This window comes from Scyliorhinus torazame, chromosome 5 (genome assembly GCF_047496885.1).
Source record: "Scyliorhinus torazame isolate Kashiwa2021f chromosome 5, sScyTor2.1, whole genome shotgun sequence".
NCBI classification, from domain to species: Eukaryota; Metazoa; Chordata; class Chondrichthyes; order Carcharhiniformes; family Scyliorhinidae; genus Scyliorhinus; species Scyliorhinus torazame.
In genome coordinates this window covers 320,904,751-320,931,207 of record NC_092711.1, presented here as the reverse complement: position 1 = coordinate 320,931,207, position 26,457 = coordinate 320,904,751, and the positions used below count along the sequence as shown (strand labels likewise).

Genomic DNA, 26,457 nt, shown 5'->3' with positions numbered 1-26,457 from the left:
GGGCCCCGGAGTGCCCCTCGCAGCCCCGACTGCCGATACAGGACCCCGGAGTGACCCTCGCAGCCCCGACTGCCGATACAGGACCCCGGAGTGACCCTCGCAGCCCCGACTGCCGATACAGGGCCCCGGAGTGCACCTCGCAGCTCCGACTGCCGATACAGGACCCCGGAGTGCCCCTCGCAGCTCCGACTGCCGATACAGGGCCCCGGAGTGACCCTCGCAGCCCCGACTGCCGATACGGGGCCCCGGAGTGACCCTCGCAGCCCCGACTGCCGATACAGGACCCCGGAGTGCTCCTCGCAGCCCCGACTGCCGATACAGGGCCCCGGAGTGACCCTCGCAGCTCCGACTGCCGATACGGGGCCCCGGAGTGTCCCTCGCAGCCCCGACTGCCGATACAGGGCCCCGGAGTGCCCCTCGCAGCCCCGACTGCCGATACAGGACCCCGGAGTGACCCTCGCAGCCCCGACTGCCGATACAGGACCCCGGAGTGCCCCTCGCAGCACCGACTGCCGATACAGGACCCCGGAGTGCCCCTCGCAGCCCCGACTGCTGATACAGGGCCCCGGAGTGCCCCTCGCAGCTCCGACTGCCGATACAGGGCCCCGGAGTGCCCCTCGCAGGTCCGACTGCCGATACAGGACCCCGGAGTGACCCTCGCAGCCCCGACTGCCGATACAGGGCCCCGGAGTGCCCCTCGCAGCTCCGAGTGCCGATACAGGGCCCCGGAGTGCCCCTCGCAGGTCCGACTGCCGATACAGGACCCCGGAGTGCCCCTCGCAGCCCCGACTGCTGATACAGGGCCCCGGAGTGCCCCTCGCAGCCCCGACTGCCGATACAGGGTCCCGGAGTGACCCTCGCAGCTCCGACTGCCGATACGGGGTCCCGGGGTGCCCCTCGCAGGTCCGACTGCTGATACAGGGCCCCGGAGTGCCCCTCGCAGCCCCGACTGCCGATACAGGACCCCGGAGTGCCCCTCGCAGCTCCGACTGCCGATACAGGAACCTGGAGTGCCCCTCGCAGCTCCGACTGCTGATACAGGGCCCCGGAGTGCCCCTCGCAGCCCCGACTGCCGATACAGGACCCCGGAGTGACCCTCGCAGCCCCGACTGCCGATACAGGACCCCGGAGTGCCCCTCGCAGCTCCGACTGCCGATACAGGACCCTGGAGTGCCCCTCGCAGCTCCGACAGCTGATACAGGACCCTGGAGTGCCCCTCGCAGCTCCGACTGCTGATACAGGGCCCCGCAGTGACCCTCGCAGCCCTGACTGCCGATACAGGGCCCCGAAGTGCCCCTCGCAGCTCCGAATGCTGATACAGGACCCCGGAGTGCCCCTCGCAGCCCCGACTGCCGATACAGGACCCCGGAGTGACCCTCGCAGCCCCGACTGCCGATACAGGACCCCGGCGTGCCCCTGGCAGCTCCGACTGCCGATACAGGGCCCCGGAGTGCCCCTCGCAGCCCCGACTGCCGATACAGGACCCCGGAGTGCCCCTCGCAGCCCCGACTGCTGGTACAGGACCCCGGAGTGCCCCTCGCAGCTCCGACTGCTGGTACAGGACCCCGGAGTGCCCCTGGCAGCTCCGACTGCCGATACAGGACCCTGGAGTGCCCCTCGCAGCTCCGACTGCTGATACAGGGCCCCGGAGTGACCCTCGCAGCCCTGACTGCCGATACAGGGCCCCGGAGTGACCCTCGCAGCCCCGACTGCCGATACAGGGCCCCGGAGTGACCCTCGCAGCCCCGACTGCCGATACAGGGTCCCGGAGTGACCCTCGCAGCTCCGACTGCCGATACGGGGTCCCGGAGTGCCCCTCGCAGGTCCGACTGCTGATACAGGGCCCCGGAGTGACCCTCGCAGGTCCGACTGCTGATACAGGACCCCGGAGTGCCCCTCGCAGGTCCAACTGCCGATACAGGGTCCCGGAGTGCCCCTCGCAGGTCCGACTGCCGATACAGGACCCTGGAGTGACCCTCGCAGCCCCGACTGCCGATACAGGACCCCGGAGTGCCCCTCGCAGCTCTGACTGCCGATACAGGACCCCGGAGTGCCCCTCGCAGCTCTGACTGCCGATACAGGACCCCGGAGTGCCCCTCGCAGCCCCGACTGCCGATACAGGGCCCCGGAGTGCCCCTCGCAGGTCCGACTGCCGATACAGGGCCCCGGAGTGTCCCTCGCAGCTCCGACTGCCGATACAGGGCCCCGGAGTGCCCCTCGCAGGTCCGACTGCTGATACAGGACCCCGGAGTGACCCTCGCAGCCCCGACTGCTGATACAGGACCCCGGAGTGCCCCTCGCAGGTCCGACTGCCGATACAGGACCCCGGAGTGCCCCTCGCAGGTCTGACTGCCGATACAGGACCCCGGAGTGCCCCTCGCAGGTCCGACTGCTGATACAGGACCCCGGAGTGACCCTCGCAGCCCCGACTGCTGATACAGGACCCCGGAGTGCCCCTCGCAGGTCCGACTGCCGATACAGGACCCCGGAGTGCCCCTCGCAGGTCCGACTGCCGATACAGGGCCCCGGAGTGCCCCTCGCAGCCCCGACTGCTGATACAGGGCCCCGGAGTGCCCCTCGCAGCCCCGACTGCTGATACAGGGCCCCGGAGTGCCCCTCGCAGGTCCGACTGCCGATACAGGACCCGAGTGCCGCTCGCAGCCCCGACTGCCGATACAGGACCCCGGAGTGACCCTCGCAGCCCCGACTGCCGATACAGGGCCCCGGAGTGCCCCTCGCAGGTCCGACTGCCGATACAGGGCCCCGGAGTGACCCTCGCAGCCCCGACTGCCGATACAGGGCCCCGGAGTGACCCTCGCAGCTCCGACTGCCAATACAGGGCCCCGGAGTGCCCCTCGCAGCTCTGACTGCCGATACAGGGCCCCGGAGTGACCCTCGCAGCCCCGACTGCCGATACAGGGCCCCGGAGTGACCCTCGCAGCCCCGACTGCCGATACAGGGCCCCGGAGTGCCCCTCGCAGCCCCGACTGCTGATACAGGGCCCCGGAGTGTCCCTCGCAGCTCCGACTGCCGATACAGGGCCCCGGAGTGACCCTCGCAGCCCCGACTGCCGATACAGGGCCCCGGAGTGCCCCTCGCAGCCCCGACTGCCGATACAGGGCCCCGGAGTGCCCCTCGCAGCCCCGACTGCCGATACGGGGCCCCGGAGTGACCCTCGCAGCTCCGACTGCCGATACAGGACCCCGGAGTGACCCTCGCAGCTCCGACTGCCGATACAGGACCCCGAAGTGACCCTCGCAGCTCCGACTGCTGATACAGGACCCCGGAGTGCCCCTCGCAGCTCCGACTGCCGATACAGGACCCCGGAGTGACCCTCGCAGCTCCGACTGCCGATACAGGACCCCGGAGTGACCCTCGCAGCCCCGACTGCCGATACAGGGCCCCGGAGTGCCCCTCGCAGCCCCGACTGCCGATACAGGGCCCCGGAGTGCCCCTCGCAGCCCCGACTGCCGATACGGGGCCCCGGAGTGTCCCTCGCAGCTCCGACTGCCGATACAGGGCCCCGGAGTGCCCCTCGCAGCCCCGACTGCCGATACAGGGCCCCGGAGTGACCCTCGCAGCCCCGACTGCCGATACAGGGCCCCGGAGTGCCCCTCGCAGCCCCGACTGCCGATACGGGGCCCCGGAGTGACCCTCGCAGCTCCGACTGCCGATACAGGACCCCGGAGTGACCCTCGCAGCTCCGACTGCCGATACAGGACCCCGGAGTGACCCTCGCAGCTCCGACTGCTGATACAGGACCCCGGAGTGCCCCTCGCAGCCCCGACTGCCGATAAAGGGCCCCGGAGTGCCCCTCGCAGCCCCGACTGCCGATACAAGGCCCTGGAGTGCCCCTCGCAGCCCCGACTGCCGATACAGGACCCCGGAGTGCCCCTCGCAGCCCCGACTGCCGATACGGGGCCCCGGAGTGACCCTCGCAGCTCCGACTGCCGATACAGGACCCCGGAGTGACCCTCGCAGCTCCGACTGCCGATACAGGACCCCGGAGTGACCCTCGCAGCTCCGACTGCTGATACAGGACCCCGGAGTGCCCCTCGCAGCCCCGACTGCCGATACAGGGCCCCGGAGTGCCCCTCGCAGCCCCGACTGCCGATACAGGGCCCTGGAGTGCCCCTCGCAGCCCCGACTGCCGATACAGGACCCCGGAGTGCCCCTCGCAGCTCCGACTGCGGATACGGGGCCCCGGAGTGCCCCTCGCAGCTCCGACTGCCGATACAGGACCCCGGAGTGACCCTCGCAGCCCCGACTGCCGATATGGGGCCCCGGAGTGCCCCTCGCAGCCCCGACTGCCGATACAGGGCCCCGGAGTGCCCCTCGCAGCTCCGGCTGCCGATACAGGGCCCCGGAGTGCCCCTCGCAGCCCCGACTGCCGATACAGGGCCCCGGAGTGCCCCTCGCAGCTCCGACTGCCGATACAGGGCCCCGGAGTGACCCTCGCAGCCCCGACTGCCGATACAGGACCCCGGAGTGCCCCTCGCAGCTCCGACTGCCGATACAGGGCCCCGGAGTGCCCCTCGCAGCTCCGACTGCCGATACAGGGCCCCGGAGTGCCCCTCGCAGCTCCGACTGCCGATACAGGGCCCCGGAGTGACCCTCGCAGCCCCGACTGCCGATACAGGACCCCGGAGTGCCCCTCGCAGCTCCGACTGCTGATACAGGGCCCCGGAGTGACCCTCGCAGCCCCGACTGCCGATACAGGACCCCGGAGTGCCCCTCGCAGCCCCGACTGCCGATACAGGGCCCCGGAGTGACCCTCGCAGCCCCGGCTGCCGATACAGGACCCCGGAGTGCCCCTCGCAGCCCCGACTGCCGATACAGGGCCCCGGAGTGCCCCTCGCAGCCCCGACTGCCGATACAGGGCCCCGGAGTGACCCTCGCAGCCCCGACTGCCGATACAGGACCCCGGAGTGCCCCTCGCAGCCCCGACTGCCGATACAGGACCCCGGAGTGCCCCTCGCAGCCCCGACTGCCGATACAGGGCCCCGGAGTGACCCTCGCAGCCCCGACTGCCGATACAGGACCCCGGAGTGACCCTCGCAGCTCCGACTGCCGATACAGGGTCCCGGAGTGACCCTCGCAGCCCCGACTGCCGATACAGGGTCCCCGGAGTGACCCTCGCAGCTCCGACTGCCGATACAGGGTCCCGGAGTGACCCTCGCAGCCCCGACTGCTGATACAGGGTCCCCGGAGTGACCCTCGCAGCTCCGACTGCCGATACAGGGCCCCGGAGTGACCCTCGCAGCCCCGACTGCCGATACGGGGCCCTGCACTTCCGGCCAGAGGTCGATGAATGCTGCAGCTGCGACCTGTGGCAGTGGGCCCGCGCAACATGGCGGACGCACATAGCGGACCGGCCCCAAGAATAGCCCCCCCCCCCCCCCCTCCCCCCCCCCGAGGTGGCCCCCGATCGCCAGCCTGGCCGTCCTGGAGTCCTCCCCCGGTGATGGTTCCCCCCTGCCCCCACCAGGACTGCCGTGGACTGAGTGCACAGCTACCACTCCGAGCTCCCGCCGGGTGGAACTATGAGTGAACCTGGCGGGAAGTCGGCCAGTTATCGGCGGAGAATCGCCGTGGGGGCCTCTTTCAATGGCCCCCCGACTGGCGCCGCGCCAACCGCACGCCCGCGATTGGTGGCGATTGTCCATGATCGGGTCCGACGTCGCTCCCGTGATTCTCCGGGTCTGACACCCATTCTCCGCCCCCTGCACCCTGCGCGATTGCGACACGGGGGCTCGGAGAATTCCGGCCCCTTTTTATCTTTCAGAATAAACTGCTGTCATTAACCAGAACAATGACCATAATATGAGCTGAACTAGGCCATCCAGTCCCGTGAACGTGCTGTCTGAGCTTCTACCTGAACTCCACGTTCCTGCACTATCCCTACGTACAGGTGCAGCAGGCGGTAAAGAAGGCTCATGGTGTGTTGGCCTTCATAGCGAGAGGTTTCGAGTATAGAAGCAGGGATGTGTTGCTGCAATTGTACAGGACCTTGGTGAGGACACATCTGGAGTATTGTGGGCAGTTTTGGTCTCCTTCTCTGAGGAAGGATGTTCTTGCTCTCGAGGGAGTGCAGCGAAGGTTTACCAGACTGATTCCAGGGATGGCGGGACTGTCATATGAGGAGAGATTGACTAAGTTGGGATTGTTCGCGCTGGAGTTCAGAACAATGAGGGGGGATCTCATAGAGACTATAAAATTCTAACAGGACTGGACAGGGTAGATGCAGGGAAGATGTTACCAATGATGGGTGTGTCCAGAACCAGGGGCGAAATTCTCCCGAAACGGCACGATGGCCGCCGACTGGCACCCAAAACGGTGCCAATCAGACGGGCATCACGCCGCCCCAAAGGTGCGGCATGCTCCGCATCTCTAGGGGCCGCGCCCCAACATTGAGGGGCTAGTCCGACGCCGGAGGAATTTCCGCCCCGCCAGCTGGCGGAAACGGCCTTTGGTGCCCCGCCAGCTGGCGCGGAAATGACATCTCGGGGCGGCGCATGAGCGGGAGCGTCAGCGGCCGCTGACAGTTTCCCACGCATGTGCAGTGGAGGGAGTCTCTTCCGCCTCCGCCATGGTGGAGACCGTGGTGGAGGCGGAAGGGAAGAGTGCCCCCACGGCACAGGCCCGCCCGCGGATCGGTGGGCCCCGATCGCAGGCCAGGCCACCGTGGGGGCACCCCCCGGGGTCAGATCGCCCCGCGCCCCCGCCCCCCAGGACCCCGGAGCCCGCCCGCGCCGCCTTGTCCCGCCGTTCAAAAGGTGGTTTAATCCACGCCGGCGGGACAGGCAATTTATCGGCGGGACTTCGGCCCATCCGGGCCGGAGAATCCAGCGGGGGGGCCCGCCAACTGGCGCGGCACGATTCCCGCCCCCGCCGAATATCCGATGCCGGAGACTTCGGCAACCGGCGGGGGCGGGATTCACGCCAGCCCTCGGCGATTCTCTGACCCGGCGGGGGGGTCGGAGAATGACGCCCCAGGGGTCACAGTCTGAGGATTCAGGGTAAACCATTTCGGACAGAGATCATGGGCGAAATTCTCCCCCAACGGCGCGATGTCCGCCGACTGGCGCCAAACACGGCGCCAATCAGACGGGCATCGCGCCGGCCCAAAGGTGCGGAATGCTCCGCATCTTTGGGGGCCGAGCCCCAACATTGAGGGGCTAGACCGGCGCCGGAGGGATTTCCGCCCCGCCAGCTGGCGGAAATGGCGGCGCATGCGCGGGAGCGTCAGCGGCCGCCGACAGTTTCCCGCGCATGCGCAGTGGGGAGAGTCTCTTCCACCTCCGCCATGGTGGAGGCCGTAGCGGAGGCGGAAGGGAAAGAGTGCCCCCACGGCACATGCCCGCCCGCGGATCGGTGGGCCCCAATCGCGGGCCAGGCCACCGTGGGGGCACCCCCCGGGGTCAGATCTCCCCGCGCCCCCCCCCCCCCCCCCCCCCCAGGACCCCGGAGCCCGCCCACGCCGCCTGGTCCCGCCGGTAAATACCAGCTTTGATTTACGCCGGCGGGACAGGCAATTTCTGGGCGGGACTTCGGCCCATCCGGGCCGGAGAATCCAGCGGGGGGTCCCGCCACCCGGCGCGGCCCGATTCCCACCCCCGCCCAATCTCCGGTACCGGAGACTTCGGCGGGGGCGGGGGGCGGGATTCACGGCGGCCTACGGCCATTCTCCGACCCGGCGGGTGGTCGGAGAATGACGCCCAAGGAGACATTTCTTCACACAAAGAGCGGTGAGCCTGTGGAATTCATTACTACAGGAAGTAGTTGATGCTAAAACTTTGAATATTTTCAAGAGGTGGCTGGATATAGCACTTGGGGAGAATGGGATCGAAGGCTATGGGGAGAAAGCAGGATTAGGCTATTGAGTTGGATGATCAGCCATGATGGTGATGAATGGCGGAGCTGGCTCGAAGGGCCAAAAGGCCTCCTCCTGCTCATATCTTCTATGTATCTATGTATCCCATTATCCTTTTATGGGTGGTTTGGCCTCACAGTGGTTAGCACTGTTGCTTCACAGCACCAGGGTCCCAGGTTCGATTCCGGCTTGGGTCACTGTCTGTGCGGAGTCTGCACGTTCTCCCCGTGTCTGCGTGGGTTTCCTCCGGGTGCTCCGGTTTCCCCCCACAGTCCAAAGATGTGCAGGTTAGGTGGATTGGCCGTGATAAATTGCACTTAATGTCCAAAAAGGTTTGATGGGGTTGCTGGGTTATGGGGATGGGGTGGAGGTGTGAGCTTCAGTAGGGTGCTCTTTCCAAGGGCCGGTACAGACTCGATGGGCCAAACAGCCTCTTCCTACACTGTATATTCCATGATCCTATGACCTATGATCCCAAAATTCTTGTTGTACCCGAAAATATAACAACCTAAGAAATTCAGTAAAATGTCACACGGTAGCACAGTGGTTAACACTGTTGCTTCACAGCTCTAGGGTCCCAGGTTCGATTCCCGGCTTGGGTCACTGTCTGTGCAGAGTCTGCACGTTCTCCCCGTGTCTGCGTGGGTTTCCTCCGGGTGCTCCGGTTTCCTCCCACAAGTCCCGAAAGACGTGCTGTTTGGTGAATTGGACATTCTGAATTCTCCCTCAGTGTACCCAAACAGGCGCCGGAATGTGGCGACTAGGGGATTTTCACAGTGACTTCATTGCAATGTTAATGTAAGCCGACTTGTGACACTAATAAAGATTATTATATTCTTATTATTTCACAGTAATCAATTAACATGGACTTCATGAAGTCATCACAATCACTAATTACGCGACTGTAAATTACTCCAATTTGAACAGACATCATTTTCCAGCAAACAGGTTTCTTCAGAGGTTTTTCCCCAGGGTAGAGGGGTCAATTACTAGGGGGCATAGGTTTAAGGTGAGAGGAGCAAGGTTTACAGTAGATGTACGAGGCAAGTTTTTTACACAGAGGGTAGTTGGTGCCTGGAACTCGCTGCCGGAGGAGGCGGTGGAAGCAGGGACGATAGTGACATTTAAGGGGCATCTTGACAAATACATGAATAGGATGGGAATAGAGGGATACGGACCCAGGAAGTGTCGAAGATTGTAGTTTAGTCGGGCAGCATGGTCGGCACGGGCTTGGAGGGCCGAAGGGCCTGTTCCTGTGCTGTTCATTTCTTTGTTCTTTGTTCTTTGTTCCAAGTTAACATTCACAATACTTTCACAGTGAAATATGTTTTCACTCTGGATCTTCTTGACTGAGTGGGCATTGGTCCTGAGTTCCAGCCTGGCACTCGATCCCTTTTGGGAAAAGATTTGCACATGGACCGAGGGATCCTGGTGCACAAACAGATAGAATTCTGCTGGTTTTTAATAATGACGAATTGAATACCAGTTCACTTGATGTGTCCTGCACCACGGTTAAAGGGGTTAGAGAGACTGGAGATAGATTAGCCCTTTCCCGTGGCAGGTCCGAAGTATACCCTGAGCCAGGAGATGTCACACATGAAAGATGAATTATGGGACCAATACCACTAACAACTCACTCCATCTCCTACATTATGTAAACTCCAATTAGTTCTATCTATATAATATGCTTTCAAATCCATTTTTCATCTCCTGACATGTTTCACAAGGGAACTGAACTCTTTGCTGTTTTAATTGGTGATGTGTTTCTATTATTTCTAATCGGAGGTCCCAGTCCCCTGCTCTTTCCCCAATGCCTTGCAAATTTCCCTCTGGAAATACTGCCCAATTCCCTTTTGGAAAGTTGTTATTGAATCTGCTTCCACCGTCCTTCTCGGCATCAACTTCCAGACCACAACTTAATGTGTTAAAAACATTCTTTTCCTCTCCCCTCTGGTTCTTGTACCTGTAACCTTCCATGCTCTGACATTTAAAAATTTTGTATCACCCCGAAAAATGTTGAAAGATATTCCTTCATTTCAATAACACGACGGCTCAACATTCTAATGTTAATAAACTTGTACAAGAAGTTTTCAGAACATTACTTCTGATCTTCTCATCTCCCCCTTTCCTCCTCTCTTCCACATTCTTCTTTTTTGCCTGTTTTAATTTGACTTTCCCATCTCTTAATGAAATTGCACTATCTGATACCGACCACATCAATAAAGGAACAACTTCACATCTCTGTCACGATACCAGGGAAGTGTTTCAGGTAGACAGTTGTGGCACTGAACTGGGAGCCACGAGCTCACTGCCCAAATGTCTGAGCAAACCCGGAGAACAGGTGACCACAAGATTGTCAGGTTATTGTGAAAACTTAACCGGTCCAATTCTGCTTCTCTGGTTTTTTTATGGGACTCTAGTCCGACACCAACCTGCTTAACTCACTGTTCACTGAGTAATCGATTCTGTTTAAACTGCAGACTGTGTCCATTCTATGGAACGTCTCCGCTCATTCTGCAAGCCTGCGGCAACCTTTCAGCCGTTTTATTCCGGGCCCCTGTGCTCACAAATCTGTCCATGGGCTGGTGTAATTCCCATTGAAGCCCAATACCAGTTGGAGGAACTGCACCTTATGCTCCAATTAGGTACTTTACAGCCTACTAGACTCAACAGTGACTTCAACAACCACAGGCTGTGAACCTTGTCCTCGATTTTGATTAGTTTTCATATCATTGCTTTCACAAAGAGCTGTTCTTTACTCTGCCATTAACATTTGCTCTGGACAGGGCGGCATGTGGCGCAGTGGTTAGCACTGGGACTGCGGTGCTGAGGACCCGGGTTCGAATCCCGGCTCTGGGTCACTGTCCGTGTGGAGTTTGCACATTCTCCCCATGTCTGCGTGGGTTTCACCCCCACAACCCAAAGATGTGCAGGTTAGGTGGATTGGCCACGCTAAATTGCCCCTTAATTGGAACAAAATAGATAATTGGGTACTCTAAATTTATTTTAAAAAAACATTTGCTCTGGACCAATGCTTTGTTTCTTTACTACAACCATTACCATTCCCTGTGCTGCAATTGTTCTGTTACATCTTTGTCCTTTAATTGCTCCCACCCTCTAACATATTAGACCATAAGACATAGGAGCAGAATTAGGCCATTCGGCCCATCGATCTGCCATTCAATCATGGCTGATATTTTTCTCATCCCCATTCTCCTGCCTTCTGGCTGAAGAAATTCCTCCTCATCTCTGTTTTAAAGGATCGTCCATTTAGTCTGACATTGGGTCCTCTGCTTCTAGTTTTTCCAAACCTTCCTGACATTCCTTTTTGCTGTACCTGACCCTCACCACTCCTCCCACTCTTTTTCAACAGTATAAAACCCATCACATTTCTTCCCTCTTCAGTTCTCTTTTTAAAATAAATTTAGAGTACCCAATTATTATTTTTTTCCAATTAAGGGTAATTTAGCGTGGCCAATCCACCAAACCCGCGCATCTTTTGTGTTGTGGGGGCGAACCCCAAGCAGACACGGGGAGAATGTGCAAACTCCACACGGACAGTGACCCAGGGCCGGGATTCAAACCCGGGTCCTCAGCGCCGCAGTCCCAGTGCTATCCACTGCGCCACATGCTGCCCCCCCCCCCCCCCGCTTCAGTTCTGAAGAGAAGTCTCACTGGACCCGAAGCATTGCACGTGAGGAGAGAAAATCAAGTGAAATTTGGTCTGATCATTTGAGAGCAAAATGATCTTATCTCCGGAAGCAAAAAATCCATTCTGGACTGGGTGTAGAATAGATCGAAGGATAGTTTCTTTTGTTGAAGGCTGCTTCTGTTTGCGAAAGTGAACCTGAGACACAAGCGTTATTGGTTGCATGTCAGCGGGCGTTCTGACTGCTGGGCCATGTGTTTTCATGGTGCAACTGCAAAGGAAGACCCATCAAAAGAAGAAGGCAATGTTTTCAGAGGGTGCAAGTCAGCTCTGGCAGTCATACAAAATAGGCAGCGATTAAAGTGATGGAAACGATTCGTAAAGCAGCAGCTACGCATGGCGTTGATGAAGCAATTTGATTGGCAAATCAGATTTCTTATTCTAAACTGTGATAGTTAAATGCTACAACTTCCCAGAAATGCACTTGTAAACCACAAGCCTCTGACTATCACAACGAGCCACTGTTTCCGGCAAGCACAATGAACAACATTCTCTCAGCATGACTTTACATGGCCAACACTGAAACCACAATGTATCCGTAAAATGCTCCATGGTTAGTTTCAGTACTTACTGATGTATAAAGGTATCCTTCATTGTTCATTGCCAGATATAGTCCTGTTTTCACACCTTGAATGGCAACGACCCGAAGCCCCACTGGTATGAGGTTGAATAAGGCTGTGGAAAGAGAGAATTCGCATTGAAAAGAAAAAGAAAGACTGACACAAACTTCAGTCACAACAAAAGTATGAGTTGGATCACAGAGTCAAAAATTATCCATAGGCACAAACTAATGGAAGGAACAAACAAAAGTACCACATAAAATATTCCTGTTTTCCGAGACTGCAACGAGGATTGGAGAAAGGACACGTCTGTGATCCTCGAAGATTCATGCCCTGCAAGTTCCAATTCAATTTGGGAATGCCAGTTTATGAAGTCACTCTTTAAATATTGGTCTCTAAAATATATGTTGCTTGGTTAGGCCATGACCATGTGGTAATGTTACGTAGGGCAAAGGGCAAATCTAGATCAAGAATGTTACTTTTTTTATTTATCTATGGGATATGAGCGTCAGTGACAAGACCAGCATTTGTTGCTGATCACTAATTGCCCCTGAACTGCCTTGCTCGCTCGGCCATTTCACAAGGCAGTTAAGAGTCAACCGCATTGCAGTGAATCATGTAGGCCAGACCAGGTAAGGATGGCAGATTTCCTTCCCTGAACAATATTAGTGAACAAGATGGAGATTTTACAACAGTCGATGGCCACCATTGTTAAGATTAGTTTTCAATTCCAGATATATTAATTGAATTTGAATTTCATGGTGGGATTTTAACCAGTGTCTCCAGAGCATTAGCCCGAGCCTCTGCATTGCTATTCCAGTGGCATTACGGCTACACGACCATCTGCCCAACTGTTGGATTAGTGATGTCTAGGAGTAGGGCAGGAACAGGATTCTTCAGAAACCATTGCAAGCTGAGCTCTCAACTTTTTTCTTTAATTTTAAGACCTTACTGGAGAACCAGGAGTTGCAGGAGATCTTCAGACCGTCCCACCCATCTCACCGCTGTTACTTCGCACCACTCTTGGCATCTGCTACCAGTCACGATCAGCCCTCCCTCCCAGCATCCTGACACGCTCCAACTACTGTCCTGCCCTCACTGCCCCTTTCTCTGCTGCCCTTCTGCCCTTCTGCCATCCTGTTCTCTGCTCACTCACTGGCTCGCTTCTTACCTTGCCCGCCCTCCTGGCAAGGTCGTTGAAATTCATTTGCTACAAAAGGCTGGGGCACCTGCAGATCACCTCAGGTCATTTAGATGAGGTGCAGAGTCGAATCCTCATGCCTCTGCCATCCTGTTGTACGCTCCAGTGAAAATCTGGATTGCGATCCTTTGAAGTTTATTGGCTGAACACCAGAGCGCACAATAACATTCTGGCAAGAATCAAACTACTTTATCCTCCCACGCTCTACAGAATTATACATACACTCTACATATATTTAAATATATTTGTCTATTCGTCTCATGGCACCTATTTTAATCTGAGTTGCTCCACTTTTTCTTCTGCCCCCCCCCCCCCCCCCGCCCCCCCCCCCCCCCCCCCCCCCCGGCACCCTCCCTAAGGGAAGGTCGGTAAATGAAAGATGAAAATGAAAAATGAAATGCTGCACGATCAGACCATCTTTGGACTGAGTTATTGAACAGTGGCTCCTCGTCTCTCTCAGTCGATCATTAAAGGTCCTACGATATTATTTAAAAGAACAAGGAACTTCTTCCACTGTCCTCAGACAACCCTCCACAACCAAAATCACAAAAACAGATTCCCTCTCCACTTTGCTACCTGGGACTTCATGTATGCAAATTGGCCAACATGTTTCCCACATTATAATTGTTAACAGACTTCCACCGTATTCCATTGGTTGGAAAGCATTTTGAGAAGCTCCTGAGATTGGTAAACATTGTTTCTTTGCCACGCTAAGTAATTGGGGCTGATTTTATCCATGGCTGACGAAGGAAGTCAAGGACAGCATAAAAGCAAAAGAAACAGCATACAAAGTGGCGAGAATTAGTGGGAAGCCAGAGGATTGGGAATCCTTTAAAAGCAGAGACAACTAAAAAAGCAATAAGGGGGGAGAAGATGAAATATGAGGCAAGCTAGTTAGTAATATACAAGAAAATAGGAAGAGTTTTTTTTCAATATATAAAAGGTAATGGAGAGGCAAAAATAGACACTGGACCACTGGAAAATGTGGCTGGAGAGGTAATAATAGGAAACAAAGAAATGGCAGACGAACTGAATAGTTACTTTGCATCAGCCTTCACGGTGGAAGACACCAGTGGGATGCCAGAGCTCCAGGAGAATCAGGAGGCAGAGGTGAATGCCGTGTCCATCACTAGGGAGAAGGTTCTGGGGAAACTGAAAGGTCTGAAGGTGGCTAAGTCACCTGGTCCGGATGGACTACACCCCAGGGTTCTAAAAGAGATAGGTGAGGAGATTGTGGAGGGATTGGTGATGATCTTTCAGGAATCACTGGAGGCAGGAAGGATCCCAGAGGACTGGAGAGTGGCTAATGTAACACCGCTGTTAAAGAAGGGACGGAGACAGAAGGCAGGAGATTATAGGCCGTTTAGCCTGACTTCAGTCATTGGTAAGATTTTAGAGTCCATTATTAAAGCTGAGATTGTGGAGTGCTCTTGGAAGGAAAACTCTTGTTCCACTTGGAGGAAAAACTAGAACCTGAGGACAGAATCCCAGACTAAAGGGACGATCCATAAAACAGAGATGAGGAGGAATTTCTTCAGCCAGAGGGTGGTGAATCTGTGGAACTCTTTGCCGCAGAAGGTTGTGGAGGCCAAATCACCGAGTGTCTTTAAGACAGAGATAGATAGGTTCTTGATTAATAAGGGGATCAGGGGTTATGGGGAGAAGGCAGGAGAATGGGGATGAGAAAAACATCGGCCATGATTGAATGGCGGAGCAGACCCGATGGGCCGAGTGGCCTAATTCTGCTTCTATGTCTTATGGTCTTATATCCACTTCAATGTTGTTTCAAACAAGCTGATCAAAATTAAGCTCCCGTTACACACAATAAGAATCCGTTATTTGTGTTCTCACTTTACGAGATCGAAGGGGAATCCAATACTCTACCTCTGCCAGCAATGCAGGAGCTGCAAGATGTCTGCAAATATGTGGCTGCTTGTAAATATTTTGAATGTTTTAATTTCCAATCTTTCTCCCTTCCACCTTTCTCCAGAGTAGTTTGGAATATTATATCAGTGTATATATTACATTAAAAGTATCTCACGGGCTGTGAAACGCTTTGAGGCATCCTGAGGTCACGAGAGACACAACTTAAATATAAATCTTTATTTAATCAAGAAGCAGAATTTTAATTCAAGCATGAGTTATAAAATATCTTTTTTTTTGATAACACTTCCATGCTCAGTCGCCAGAGTTGCAGCTTAAAGCTGTGCAGACACAATGCCAAGCCCACCCTTCAATTGACAAAGTGTTCCTTTATGATAAACATGGATGACAAGTTGTCCGGTGCTTTAATATTGTGTGAACGAGTGTCATCCAGAAAAGCAAGACACTTTCACTTCAGTGTTACCGGCTTGTGCTGGCTTTGACCGGAGTGGTTGTGGTTCCAAGTTCCACTCCAGGGGCGAGATTCTCCGACCCCCCGCCAGATCGGAGAATCGCCGGGGGCTGGCGTGAATCCCGCCCCCGCCGGTTGCCGAACTCTCCGGCGCCGGATATTCGGCGGGGGCGGGAATCGCGCCGGGCCGGTTGGCGGGCCCCCCCCCCGTGATTCTCCGGCCGAGATGGGCCAAAGTCCCGCTGCTAGGATGCCTATCCCGCCGGCGTAGATTAAACCACCTCTCTTACCGGTGGGACAAGGCGGCGCGGGCAGGCTCCGGGGTCCTGGGGGGGGCAAGGGGCGATCTGGCCCCAGGGGGTGACCCCACGGTGGCCTGGCCCGCGATCGGGGCCCACCGATCCGCGGGCGGGCCTGTGCCATGGGGGCATTCTTTTCCTTCCGTCTCCACCACGGTCTCCACCATGGCGGAGGCGGAAGAGACCCCCTCCACTGCGCATGCGCGGGAATGCAGTGAGCGGCCGCTAACGCTCCCGCGCATGCGCCGCCCGGCAATGTCATTTCCACACCAGCTGGCGGGGCACTTCCGCCAGCTGGCGGGGCGGAAATCAGTCCGGCGCGGGCCTAGCCCCTCAACGTTAGGGCTCAGCCCCCCAAGATGCGGAGGATTCCGCACTTTTGGGGCGGCGCGATGCCCGACTGATTTGCGCCGTTTTTGGCGGCGGACATCGCGCCGATTACGGAGAATTTCGCCCCAGATTCCCGTACTGTGCAGTACTGAGGGAGTGTTGCATTGTTGGAGGTGCTGTCATTCAGATGAGAACTTAAATCAAGGCCCTGCCTACTCTGTCAAATGGACAAAAAATGTTCCAGTACAATGTTGTGAAGAACAGGGTAATTATTGCTAGCACCCTGGTCAACATTTTACCCTCAATCGGTATATATAGAAAATTGCCCAGGTGTGTCCTGTACACAATAAACAGGACAATCCAACCCAGCCAATTACCACCCCAAGTCTACTCTCCATCATCAGCAAAGTGATGGAAGGAGTCATCAACAGTGCTATCAAGCGGCAGTTACTCAGCATTAACCTGCTCACAGACACTCAGTATGGATCCGTTAGGGTCACTCAGCTCCTGACCTCATTGCAGCCTTGGTTCAAACATGGACAAAAAGGCAGCATTTGACCGAGTGGCATCAAGGAGCCCCAGCTAAACTCAAGTCAATGGGAATCGGGGAAAACTCTCCGCTGGTTGGAGGTTAATCATCTTAGTTCCAGGACATCACTGCAGGAGTTCATCAGGGTCGTGTCCGAGGCCCAACCACCTTCAGCTGCTTCATCAATAATCTTCCTTTCATCATAAGGTCAGACGTGGGGATGTTTGCGGATGACTGCACAATGTTTAGCACCATTCGCAACTCCTCAGATAATGAAGCAGTCCCTGTCCAAATGCAGCAAGACCTGGACAATATCCAGACTTGGGCTGACAAGTGGCAAGTTACATTTGTGCCACACAAGTGGCAGGCAATGACCATATCCTACAAGAGAGGATCGAACCATTGTCACTTGACATTCAATGACATCACCATCGCTGAATACATCACCATCACTATCAACACCCTGGCAGACACCATTGAGCAGAAATTGTACTGGACTAGCCAGATACATGTTGTGGTTACCTGAGCAGGTAAAAGACAAGTAACTCACCACTGACTTCCCAAAGTCTGTCCACCATCTACAAGACTCGAGTTTTTTAATATTCCTTCATGGGATGTGGCCATGACTGGCTGAGCCGGCATTTATTGCTCATTCCTGAGGGCACTTCAGAGTCAATCACATTGCTGTGGATCTGAAGAAGGACGGCAGATTTCCTTTCCTAAAGGACGTTAGTGAACCAGATGGCTTTTTTTCAACAATTAACAACGGATTCACTGTCACCATTAGAATTTTAGTTCCAGATATTTATCGAATTCAAATTTTGCTGTCTGCCGTGGTCGGATTTGAACCCGGGTCCACAGAACATTATCCTGGGTCACTGGAATATTAGTCCAGCGACCATACCAGTACGTCACTGCCTCTCCTTAGTCAGGCGTAATGAAATACTCTCCATGTGCCTGGATGAGCGCAGCTCCAACAACACTCAAGAAGCTCGACACCATCCAGGACAAAGCAGTTCTCTTGATTGCTCCCCCTTCCACACACATTAATTCCCTCCACCACTGATGAACAGTGGTAGCTGTGTACTGTAGTGATATCATGGTTGTGTTGTAAGTCACAGACTGAGTCTCATTCGTATATAAGTGAATGTTAAAGTCAGGTGACCCTTCAGACTGGCTGGATTGAGCTGGAAGAGAGAGGGTGCTTGTGCATGATCTTACTGTTATTCATCTGTTGTTATGTATATAGTTTACCCACAGTTATTGTTAATAAATCATTTATAGCTTTAGCTGTAAGTGTTCTTGCAATATATATCAGGCCACCCGACAAGAAAATTACATGATGAACAGTGACAGCTGTGTGTACTATCTACAAGATGCACTGCAGGAACTCACCAAGGTTCCTGAGACAGCACCTTCCAAACCCACGACCTCTCCCACCCCGAAGGACAAGAGCAGCAGATACCTGGGAATACCACAACCTGGAGGTTCCCCCCAAGTCATTCACCACGTAAACACATTGTGGGTTCATTTATTTAGTGTGTGTGCATGCTCTGCTAAAACCAAAGGCAAAATTAAAACTGGATTTCATGACACACTTCCTTTCTGGTGATGTCATGCTGTAATCCCTTAAAAGGCACATTGCAGCACCCCGATCCGCAAAGGGGAACTCCCTTCCCCCAAAGGTAGTACCGCCTTCCTTCCGGTCTATTTAAAAACGCTTTGAAAAGAACTCTCGCCAGCCTACCCACACTCCAACCGTGTTATGTCATGGGCAGCATAATATTGGGGTCAAATGGCATTTAAACAATCTCAATGGCCCTTTAGTTACTTATTTACATTTGCTGGGCTGCTGATTCCGGCAGCCTCTGTATTATGGGGGACAGCACGAGGGCGGGTGAGAAAATGCTGAGCTCGTATTTTACAATCTTCTCCCCCACCATGGAAAACCCTGCCTTAAATGAAAGCACTGTATAATTTGGGGTCCTTGCTCCACAACTCGCTGCATTCGTACACTGTATCAGTCTGATGCTCGGCAAAAAGACAAATGTCATCGCTCGGTTTGAGAGCAGCTCAGAATTTATGCTGAAGGTGCTTGCCTGTGAAACTGGTCCTAATGAAGAATTGTTTAAATCCATAAGTTACACAGGAGGGGCTGGTTTAGCACAGTGGGCTAAACAGCTAGCTTGCAATGCAGAACAAGGCCAGCAGCACGGTTCAATTCCCGTACCAGCCTCCCCGAACAGGCGCCGGAATGTGGCGACTAGCGGCTTTTCACAGTAACTTCATTGAAGCCTACTTGTGACAATAAGCGATTATTATTATTATTACTACATCGGATGTACAGTTTCACCAACTCAACAGTTCAGTATTTCATTAAATTCCCAGAGAAAATGCTTCCCAAGTAACATTTTCATCAGTCTATACATGGCATTCAACTCAGGGAAGACAAAGAATGATATTTATTAAAGGAAATTATTAGGCTAAAAAGGCAAAGATTAATTCACTATTTTTTGCGCGCTCTATGATTCACCAATTTCAATAATTAATTGTTTTCAATTTTTTCTCTATTCTAGACCACAAATCTTAATTACAGCAGATTTCCTGCTGATGACTCATCGCAATTATTGTAACAACCTGGAAAAATATTTCTCAAACAATACCTTTATGGTTCTGCCATCCAGATCATTGTACGTATTATCTTCCCAAAGAACACTGTCCACTTTGGTAAACACTGGGTAATGGGTGGAAACCAAAGAAAATGGCAAAAAACTGACCAACAGCATGAAAAACACTGGGAACCCGGGAACAGCCCTGAAAACATGTCCATGACCCGTGTGAAACAAGAGATTGATGAATTACATGAAGACCTGAGTGTAACACAAGTATTGAGGAGGCAAGGTTTAATTTCTAACTGGGTCAGGGAAAGGATTTTGGGGCGATTCTTCCCCAAGTTTGTCAGTGTCAGGTTCAGACTGAAAACCGCCGTGTAACTCTTCACATGCACAGCTGAGGCTTCACTCCAGACCTGCTGGCGGTCCGTGCACAGGGAACCTGGGGGCGTGATTTGCAGCATCATTCTTGCGGGCGGGACCTGGTAGAGCTGGGTTGGCACAGCACTGTGCCAGAGCACTGTCTGGCCACGCCCCTCACCACCCGGGGGCGATACTTACCTGTCTGCACTCGGCGTCACCATCACGACTGGCTTTCGTCTTTGAAAACAGCGGTGATTCCCGCCGACATGACGTCACAGCGAGGGCTGAAGTAACGGCATTAAGTCCAACAATTACATTCAAATTTATTACAAAATATGCTAATCAGGGTCGCACCTTTGTGGTCATCAACCTGAGTGTCCCATCGCAGAGGTGCGGGGTAGATCACAAACCACAAATTTGCTGGCACATCATAGAATTTACAGTGCAGAAGGAGGCCATTCGGCCCATCGAGTCTGCACTGGCCCTTGGGACGAGCAGCCCACTCAAGCACACACCTCCTCCACCCCATCCCCTTAACTCTGAAACCCCAATTAACCTTTTCTTTGGACACTAAGGGCAATTTAGCATGGCCAATCCACCTAACCTGCACATCTTTGGACTGTGGGTGGAAACCGGAGCACCCGGAGGAAACCCACACACACACGGGGAGAACGTGCAGATTCCACACAGACAGTGATCCAAGCCGGGAATCGAACCTGCGACCCTGGAGCTGTGAAGCAACTGTGCTAACCACTGTGTTGCCATGCTGCCTGTTTTGGGCCTCTCGTGAGATTTCATGGCCATTAAGGGGTTTGCGGCCACAGTTAGATTGTGGCCTAGATTTTTGCATTTGCCGCCATTTCAAATTATCGTTGATGTGGATTTTTGTTCGATTTACAAACTATTCGCCTTTTTGAAATCAATGATTTCTCTTTGGACTTTTTAACTTCTTTCTCTCGATAGCTGCAGGATATCTAGTACACGGAGAACATAAAGGAATTGTTTTGTCAAACAAAGTTGCCTTCAGGGGCCTTAAATAATGTCTTTCTGGGGCAGTTACATGATGGTGAGTGGCAGATTGCAAGGGGAGACGGTGGTTTTAGTGAACGTATATGCCCCGAACTGGGATGATGCCAATTTTATGAGGCGTATGTTGGGACGCATTCCGGACCTAGAGGCGGGAAAGTTGGTAATGGGGGGAGACTTCAATATGGTGCTGGACCCAGGGCTGGACAGATCGAGGTCCAGGACTGGAAGGAGGCCGACTGCAGCTAGGGTGCTCAAGGACTTTATGGAGCAGATGGGAGGAGTAGACCCCTGGAGATTTAGTAGACCTAGGAGTAAGGAGTTTTCGTTTTTCTCCTATGTCCACAAAGTCTATTCATGGATAGACTTTTTTGTTTTGGGAAGGGCACTGATCCCGAAGGTGACGGGGACGGAGTACACGGCTATAGCTATTTCGGACCACGCTCCACATTGGGTGGACCTGGAGATAGGGGAGGAAAAAGAACAGCACCCACCCTGGAGAATGGACATGGGATTATTGGCAGATGAGGGGGTGTGTTTAAGGGTGAGGGGGTGTATTGAAAGGTACTTGGAACTCAATGACAATGGGGAGGTTCAGGTGGGAGTGGTCTGGGAGGCGTTGAAGGCTGTGGTTAGAGGGGAGCTGATATCTATCAGGGCACATAAAGGAAAGCAGGAGGGTAGGGAAAGGGAGCGGTTGTTGAAAGAACTTCTGAGGGTGGACAGACAATATGCGGAGGCACCGGAGGAGGGACTGTACAGGGAAAGGCAAAGGCTACATGTAGAATTTGACTTGTTGACTACGGGTAATGCAGAGGCACAATGGAGGAAGGCACAGGGTGTACAGTACGAATATGGGGAGAAGGCGAGCAGGTTACTGGCCCACCAACTGAGGAAAAGGGGAGCAGCGAGGGAGATAGGGTGGGTGAGAGATGAGGAGGGAGAAATGGAGCGGGGAGCGGAGAGAGTGAATGGAGTGCTCAAGGCATTTTATGAAAGATTATATGAAGCTCAGCCCCCGGAAGGGAAGGAGAGAATGATGTGCTTTCTGGATCAGCTGGAATTTCCTAAGGTGGAGGAGCAGGAGTGGGCGGGACTGGGAGCACAGATTGAGACGGAGGAAGTAGTGAAAGGGATTGGAAGCATGCAGGCGGGGAAGGCCCCGGGACCAGACGGATTCCCAGTGGAATTTTATAGGAAATATATGGACTTGCTGGCCCCGCTACTGATGAGAACATTTAATGAGGCTAGGGAAAGGGGCCAGCTGCCCCTGACTATGTCAGAGGCATCGATATCGCTCCTCCTAAAGAAGGAAAAAGACCCGCTGCAATGCGGGTCCTACAGGCCAATTTCCCTCCTGAATGTGGATGCTAAGATTCTGGCCAAGGTAATGGCAACGAGGATAGAGGATTGTGTCCCGGGGGTGGTTCATGAGGACCAAACTGGGTTTGTGAAGGGGAGACAGCTGAACACAAATATACGGAGGCTGCTAGGGGTAATGATGATGCCCCCACCAGAGGGGGAAGCGGAGATAGTGGTGGCGATGGATGCCGAGAAAGCATTTGATAGAGTGGAGTGGGATTATTTGTGGGAGGTGCTGAGGAGATTTGGCTTTGGAGATGGGTATATCAGATGGGTACAGTTGCTGTATAGAGCCCCGATGCCGAGCGTGGTCATGAATGGACGGGGGTCTGATTATTTTCGGCTCCATAGAGGGACGAGGCAGGGTTGTCCTCTGTCCCCGTTATTGTTTGCACTGGCGATTGAGCCCCTGGCCATAGCATTGAGGGGTTCCAGGAAGTGGAGGGGAGTACTCAGGGGAGGAAAAGAACACCGGGTATCTCTGTATGCGGATGATTTGTTGTTGTATGTGGCGGACCCGGCGGAGGGGATCCCAGAGATAATGCGGATACTTGGGGAGTTTGGGGATTTTTCAGGGTATAAATTGAACATGGGGAAAAGTGAGTTGTTCGTGGTGCATCCAGGGGAGCAGAGCAGGGAAATAGAGGATTTACCGTTGAGGAAGGTAACAAGGGACTTCCGATACTTGGGGATCCAGATAGCCAAGAATTGGGGTACATTACACAGGCTTAATTTAACGCGGTTGGTGGAACAGATGGAGGAGGACTTTAAGAGATGGGACATGGTATCGCTGTCACTGGCAGGTAGGGTGCAGGCGGTTAAAATGGTGGTCCTCCCGAGATTCCTTTTTGTGTTTCAGTGCCTCCCGGTGGTGGTCACGAAGGCTTTTTTCAAGAGAATCGAGAAGAGTATTATGAGTTTTGTGTGGGCCTGGAAGACCCCAGAGTGAGGAGGGGATTTTTGCAGCGTAGCAGGGACAGGGTTAGGGTTGGCACTACCGAGCCTAAACGACTATTACTGGGTCGCCAATGTTTCAATGGTGTGTAAGTGGATGGGAGAAGGGGAGGGAGCGGCGTGGAAGAGATTGGAGAGGGCGTCCTGCAGGGGGACTAGCCTACAAGCAATGGTGACGGCACCGTTGCCGTTCTCACCGAAGAAATACACCACAAGCCCGGTGGTGGTGGCTACATTGAAAATTTGGGGGCAGTGGAGACGGCATAGGGGAAAGACGGGAGCTTCGGTGCGGTCCCCGATAAGAAATAACCATAGGTTTGTTCCGGGGAGAATGGATGGGGGATTTGGAGCATGGCAAAGAGCTGGGGTAGTACAATTGAGAGATCTGTTCGTATATGGGACGTTTGCGAGTCTGGGTGCGCTGACGGAAAAATATGGGTTGCCCCAAGGGAATGCATTTCGGTATATGCAACTGAGGGCTTTCGCGAGGCAACAGGTGAGGGAATTTCCGCAGCTCCTGGCGCAGGAGGTGCAGGATAGAGTGATCTCAGAGACATGGGTGGGGGGTGGTAAGGTGTCGGACATATATAGGGAAATGAGGGACGAGGGGGAGATCATGGTAGATGAGCTGAAAGGGAAATGGGAAGAAGAGCTGGGGGAGGAGATTGAGGAGGGGCTGTGGGCTGACGCCATACGTAGGGTAAACTCATCGTCCTCGTGTGCCAGGCTAAGCCTGATACAATTCAAGGTTCTACACAGGGCGCATTTGACTGGAGCACGGCTCAGTAGATTTATTGGGGTAGAGGATAGGTGTGGGAGATTATCGAGAAGCCCAGCGAATCACACCCACATGTTCTGGTCATGCCCGGCACTACAGGGGTTCTGGGTGGGGGTGGCAAAGGTGCTTTCGAAGGTGGTGGGGGTCCGGGTCGAACCAAGCTGGGGGTTGGCTGTATTCGGGGTTGCAGAAGAGCCGGGAGTGCAGGAGGCGAGAGAGGCTGATGTTTTGGCCTTTGCGTCCCTAGTAGCCCGGCGCAGGATATTGTTAATGTGGAAGGAAGCCAAACCCCCGGGTGTGGAGACCTGGATAAACGACATGGCAGGGTTTATAAAGTTAGAACGGATCAAGTTCGTATTAAGAGGTTCGACTCAAGGGTTCACCAGGCGGTGGCAACCGTTCGTCGACTACCTCACAGAAAGATAGAGGGAATGGAAAAGAAGAAGACAACAGCAGCAACCCAGGGGGGAGGGGGGGGGGAGGAGCCGGACGGACTCTCAGGGATGTCATTGTATATGTATAGACACTTGTTATAGGTAATGTATATTGGATTGTTGGATTGTATCTTTGGAGAGTAACTATTTTTGACAAGGCAGTTGCCACTTGGTTTTGTTTTTGTTTTTGTTTATATATTATTTATTTATTTGTTTAAAATTGGCCACGGTTATTTATATTGCTTTGTTGTTGTTCAAAAGAAAAACTATGTACTGTTATGTTTGGCCACAAAATTTTGAATAAAATATATATATTTTTTTAAAAAATGTCTTTCTAACCTCAGGATCAACCCAGTGTCTGATCTGCCTTGACAGTTTTAATAACACACTGGGCTGGATTCTCCGCCCTGACCCCGCTGGATTATGTGAATTGCGATCGGGCAGAGAATGGGGCGCCCGGCAAAAATCGAGGTTTGCATCCGGCGCCGATTCGGGCGCCAATGTCCGGTCCTCCTGCTGGATTTTCCCCTTTTTTTGTCAATGTGTCAACTCAGGTGGGAAAAGCGGTGTGTCACCCGCCAGCTCTGCTGCTGGCTTTTCCCACCACATTCATCGACCAAGCGAAACCCTGGAGGCGGGTCCCACAACATCACGCTGGTTCTGAATGAGCCCATCCCACCTGCAACCTCAGTCCAAAGGTGCCCTAATCAGACAACAATTAATAAGAACACAAATACCCCATGGAGACCTAATCCTCCCCATGGACCTGGATACTACCCCCCCTGCCCCTGCCCATGGACACTGGACCCCCTACCTCATGGACCTCCCCCCACAGGGAATCCCCATCTACTGAGAACCCCAAACCTTCGCAATGGAAGTTCGTCCATCCATCCATCCATTCATCTATCTAATCTATATGAACTATTTAATCCTCTATAAAGAGTCTTCTCCAAGTGGACATTTCTTCCGATCTCCCCGCTGTTCTCTGAAGATAATCAGATGCCAAGTTACCTCAGTGATTCGACCATTAATCATGCTCCTCGCTGCATTCTTCCAGCTTCCTTTCCTAAAAATCTGATTGTCCTTGACCTGGACCTGCTCTGAATCCACTCTGCTGTACATCCACTCTATTCCTCCTCTCATTATTTACCCACATGCCAAAAACCTGCTGCTCACTGGAGGAATCTTATTCTTGCTCCTGCTTCAAAGTCCATTCTTCAATTCCAGCCGAGAGTATTCCGAGCTGACTCGAGCCACCCTCTCTAATAGCGACTGATAACCTCTCTTCCCCTGTCTGCTTCACTTTACCTCTTTACTAACCCCTGTGAGTTGTTCTCTCACACATTCCATATTTCATGTCCTTGCACAGTGCTGCATTTAGGGACCACACTATATATTCCCACCCAGAATGGCTAATTCCTCCATCAATCATATCTAGAGGCTGCACAGCTCCAAGTGACTGGGGTTAATTTAACAAACATTGCTTGTATTGTGCAGCCATCCTCCACAGACTGCCCTGGAGAAATAATCCTGCTTCAATCAGGAGAATTCGCTGCAGATTTGATCATGCTCCCACTCTGTAAAATGCATTGATTGCTGACAGCCCAGGATGAACAGACATTTTCCCTGGTTAAATAATGTGAATGTCGAAGCCATTGTTTTCGATCCCTGCTTGAAACTCCATTTCCTAGCTACCAACTTCCGATCGTTAATTTGCACGTCAGTCAGAATGCTTGTTTCCACCTCTGTATCATCGCCTGACTTCACCCCTCCCTCAGCTCATCTGTTACTGTAAACGTCCCCTCTGTCCGTATTCAAAGGCAAACCACTCCAGTTTCTCCAACCTCTCCACAGGGTTGACAACTTTCATCTCTGGCAGATTCCAAGTAAAACTTCCCCTTCGCGCTCGCTAAGGAAGACTTGCATTGATATAGTATCTTTCATGACCACCAGATGTTTGACAGCATTTTCCAGCCAATGGAGTATTTGTCAAGTGTAGTCACGGTTGTAATGTAGGGAACACAGCAGAAAATCTGCACACGTGCCCCCACAGTCGGCAATGTGGTCACGAGCATGTTTTTGTGACGTTGGT

The 26,457-nt window shown here is 53.9% G+C and overlaps 1 protein-coding gene across 5 annotated transcripts in view; it reads right to left on the bottom strand.

Moving 5' to 3' along the window:
* Nucleotides 1-26,457, bottom strand: part of LOC140421317 (fibroblast growth factor 13-like) — an 818,086-nt gene that overhangs the window by 190,763 nt on the left and 600,866 nt on the right. For all 5 annotated transcript variants that reach the window (XM_072505962.1, XM_072505965.1, XM_072505963.1 and 2 more), the window contains one exon: nt 12,154-12,257. In XM_072505962.1, the coding sequence (XP_072362063.1) occupies nt 12,154-12,257 (104 nt within the window). The remainder of the gene's footprint in view (nt 1-12,153; nt 12,258-26,457) is intronic.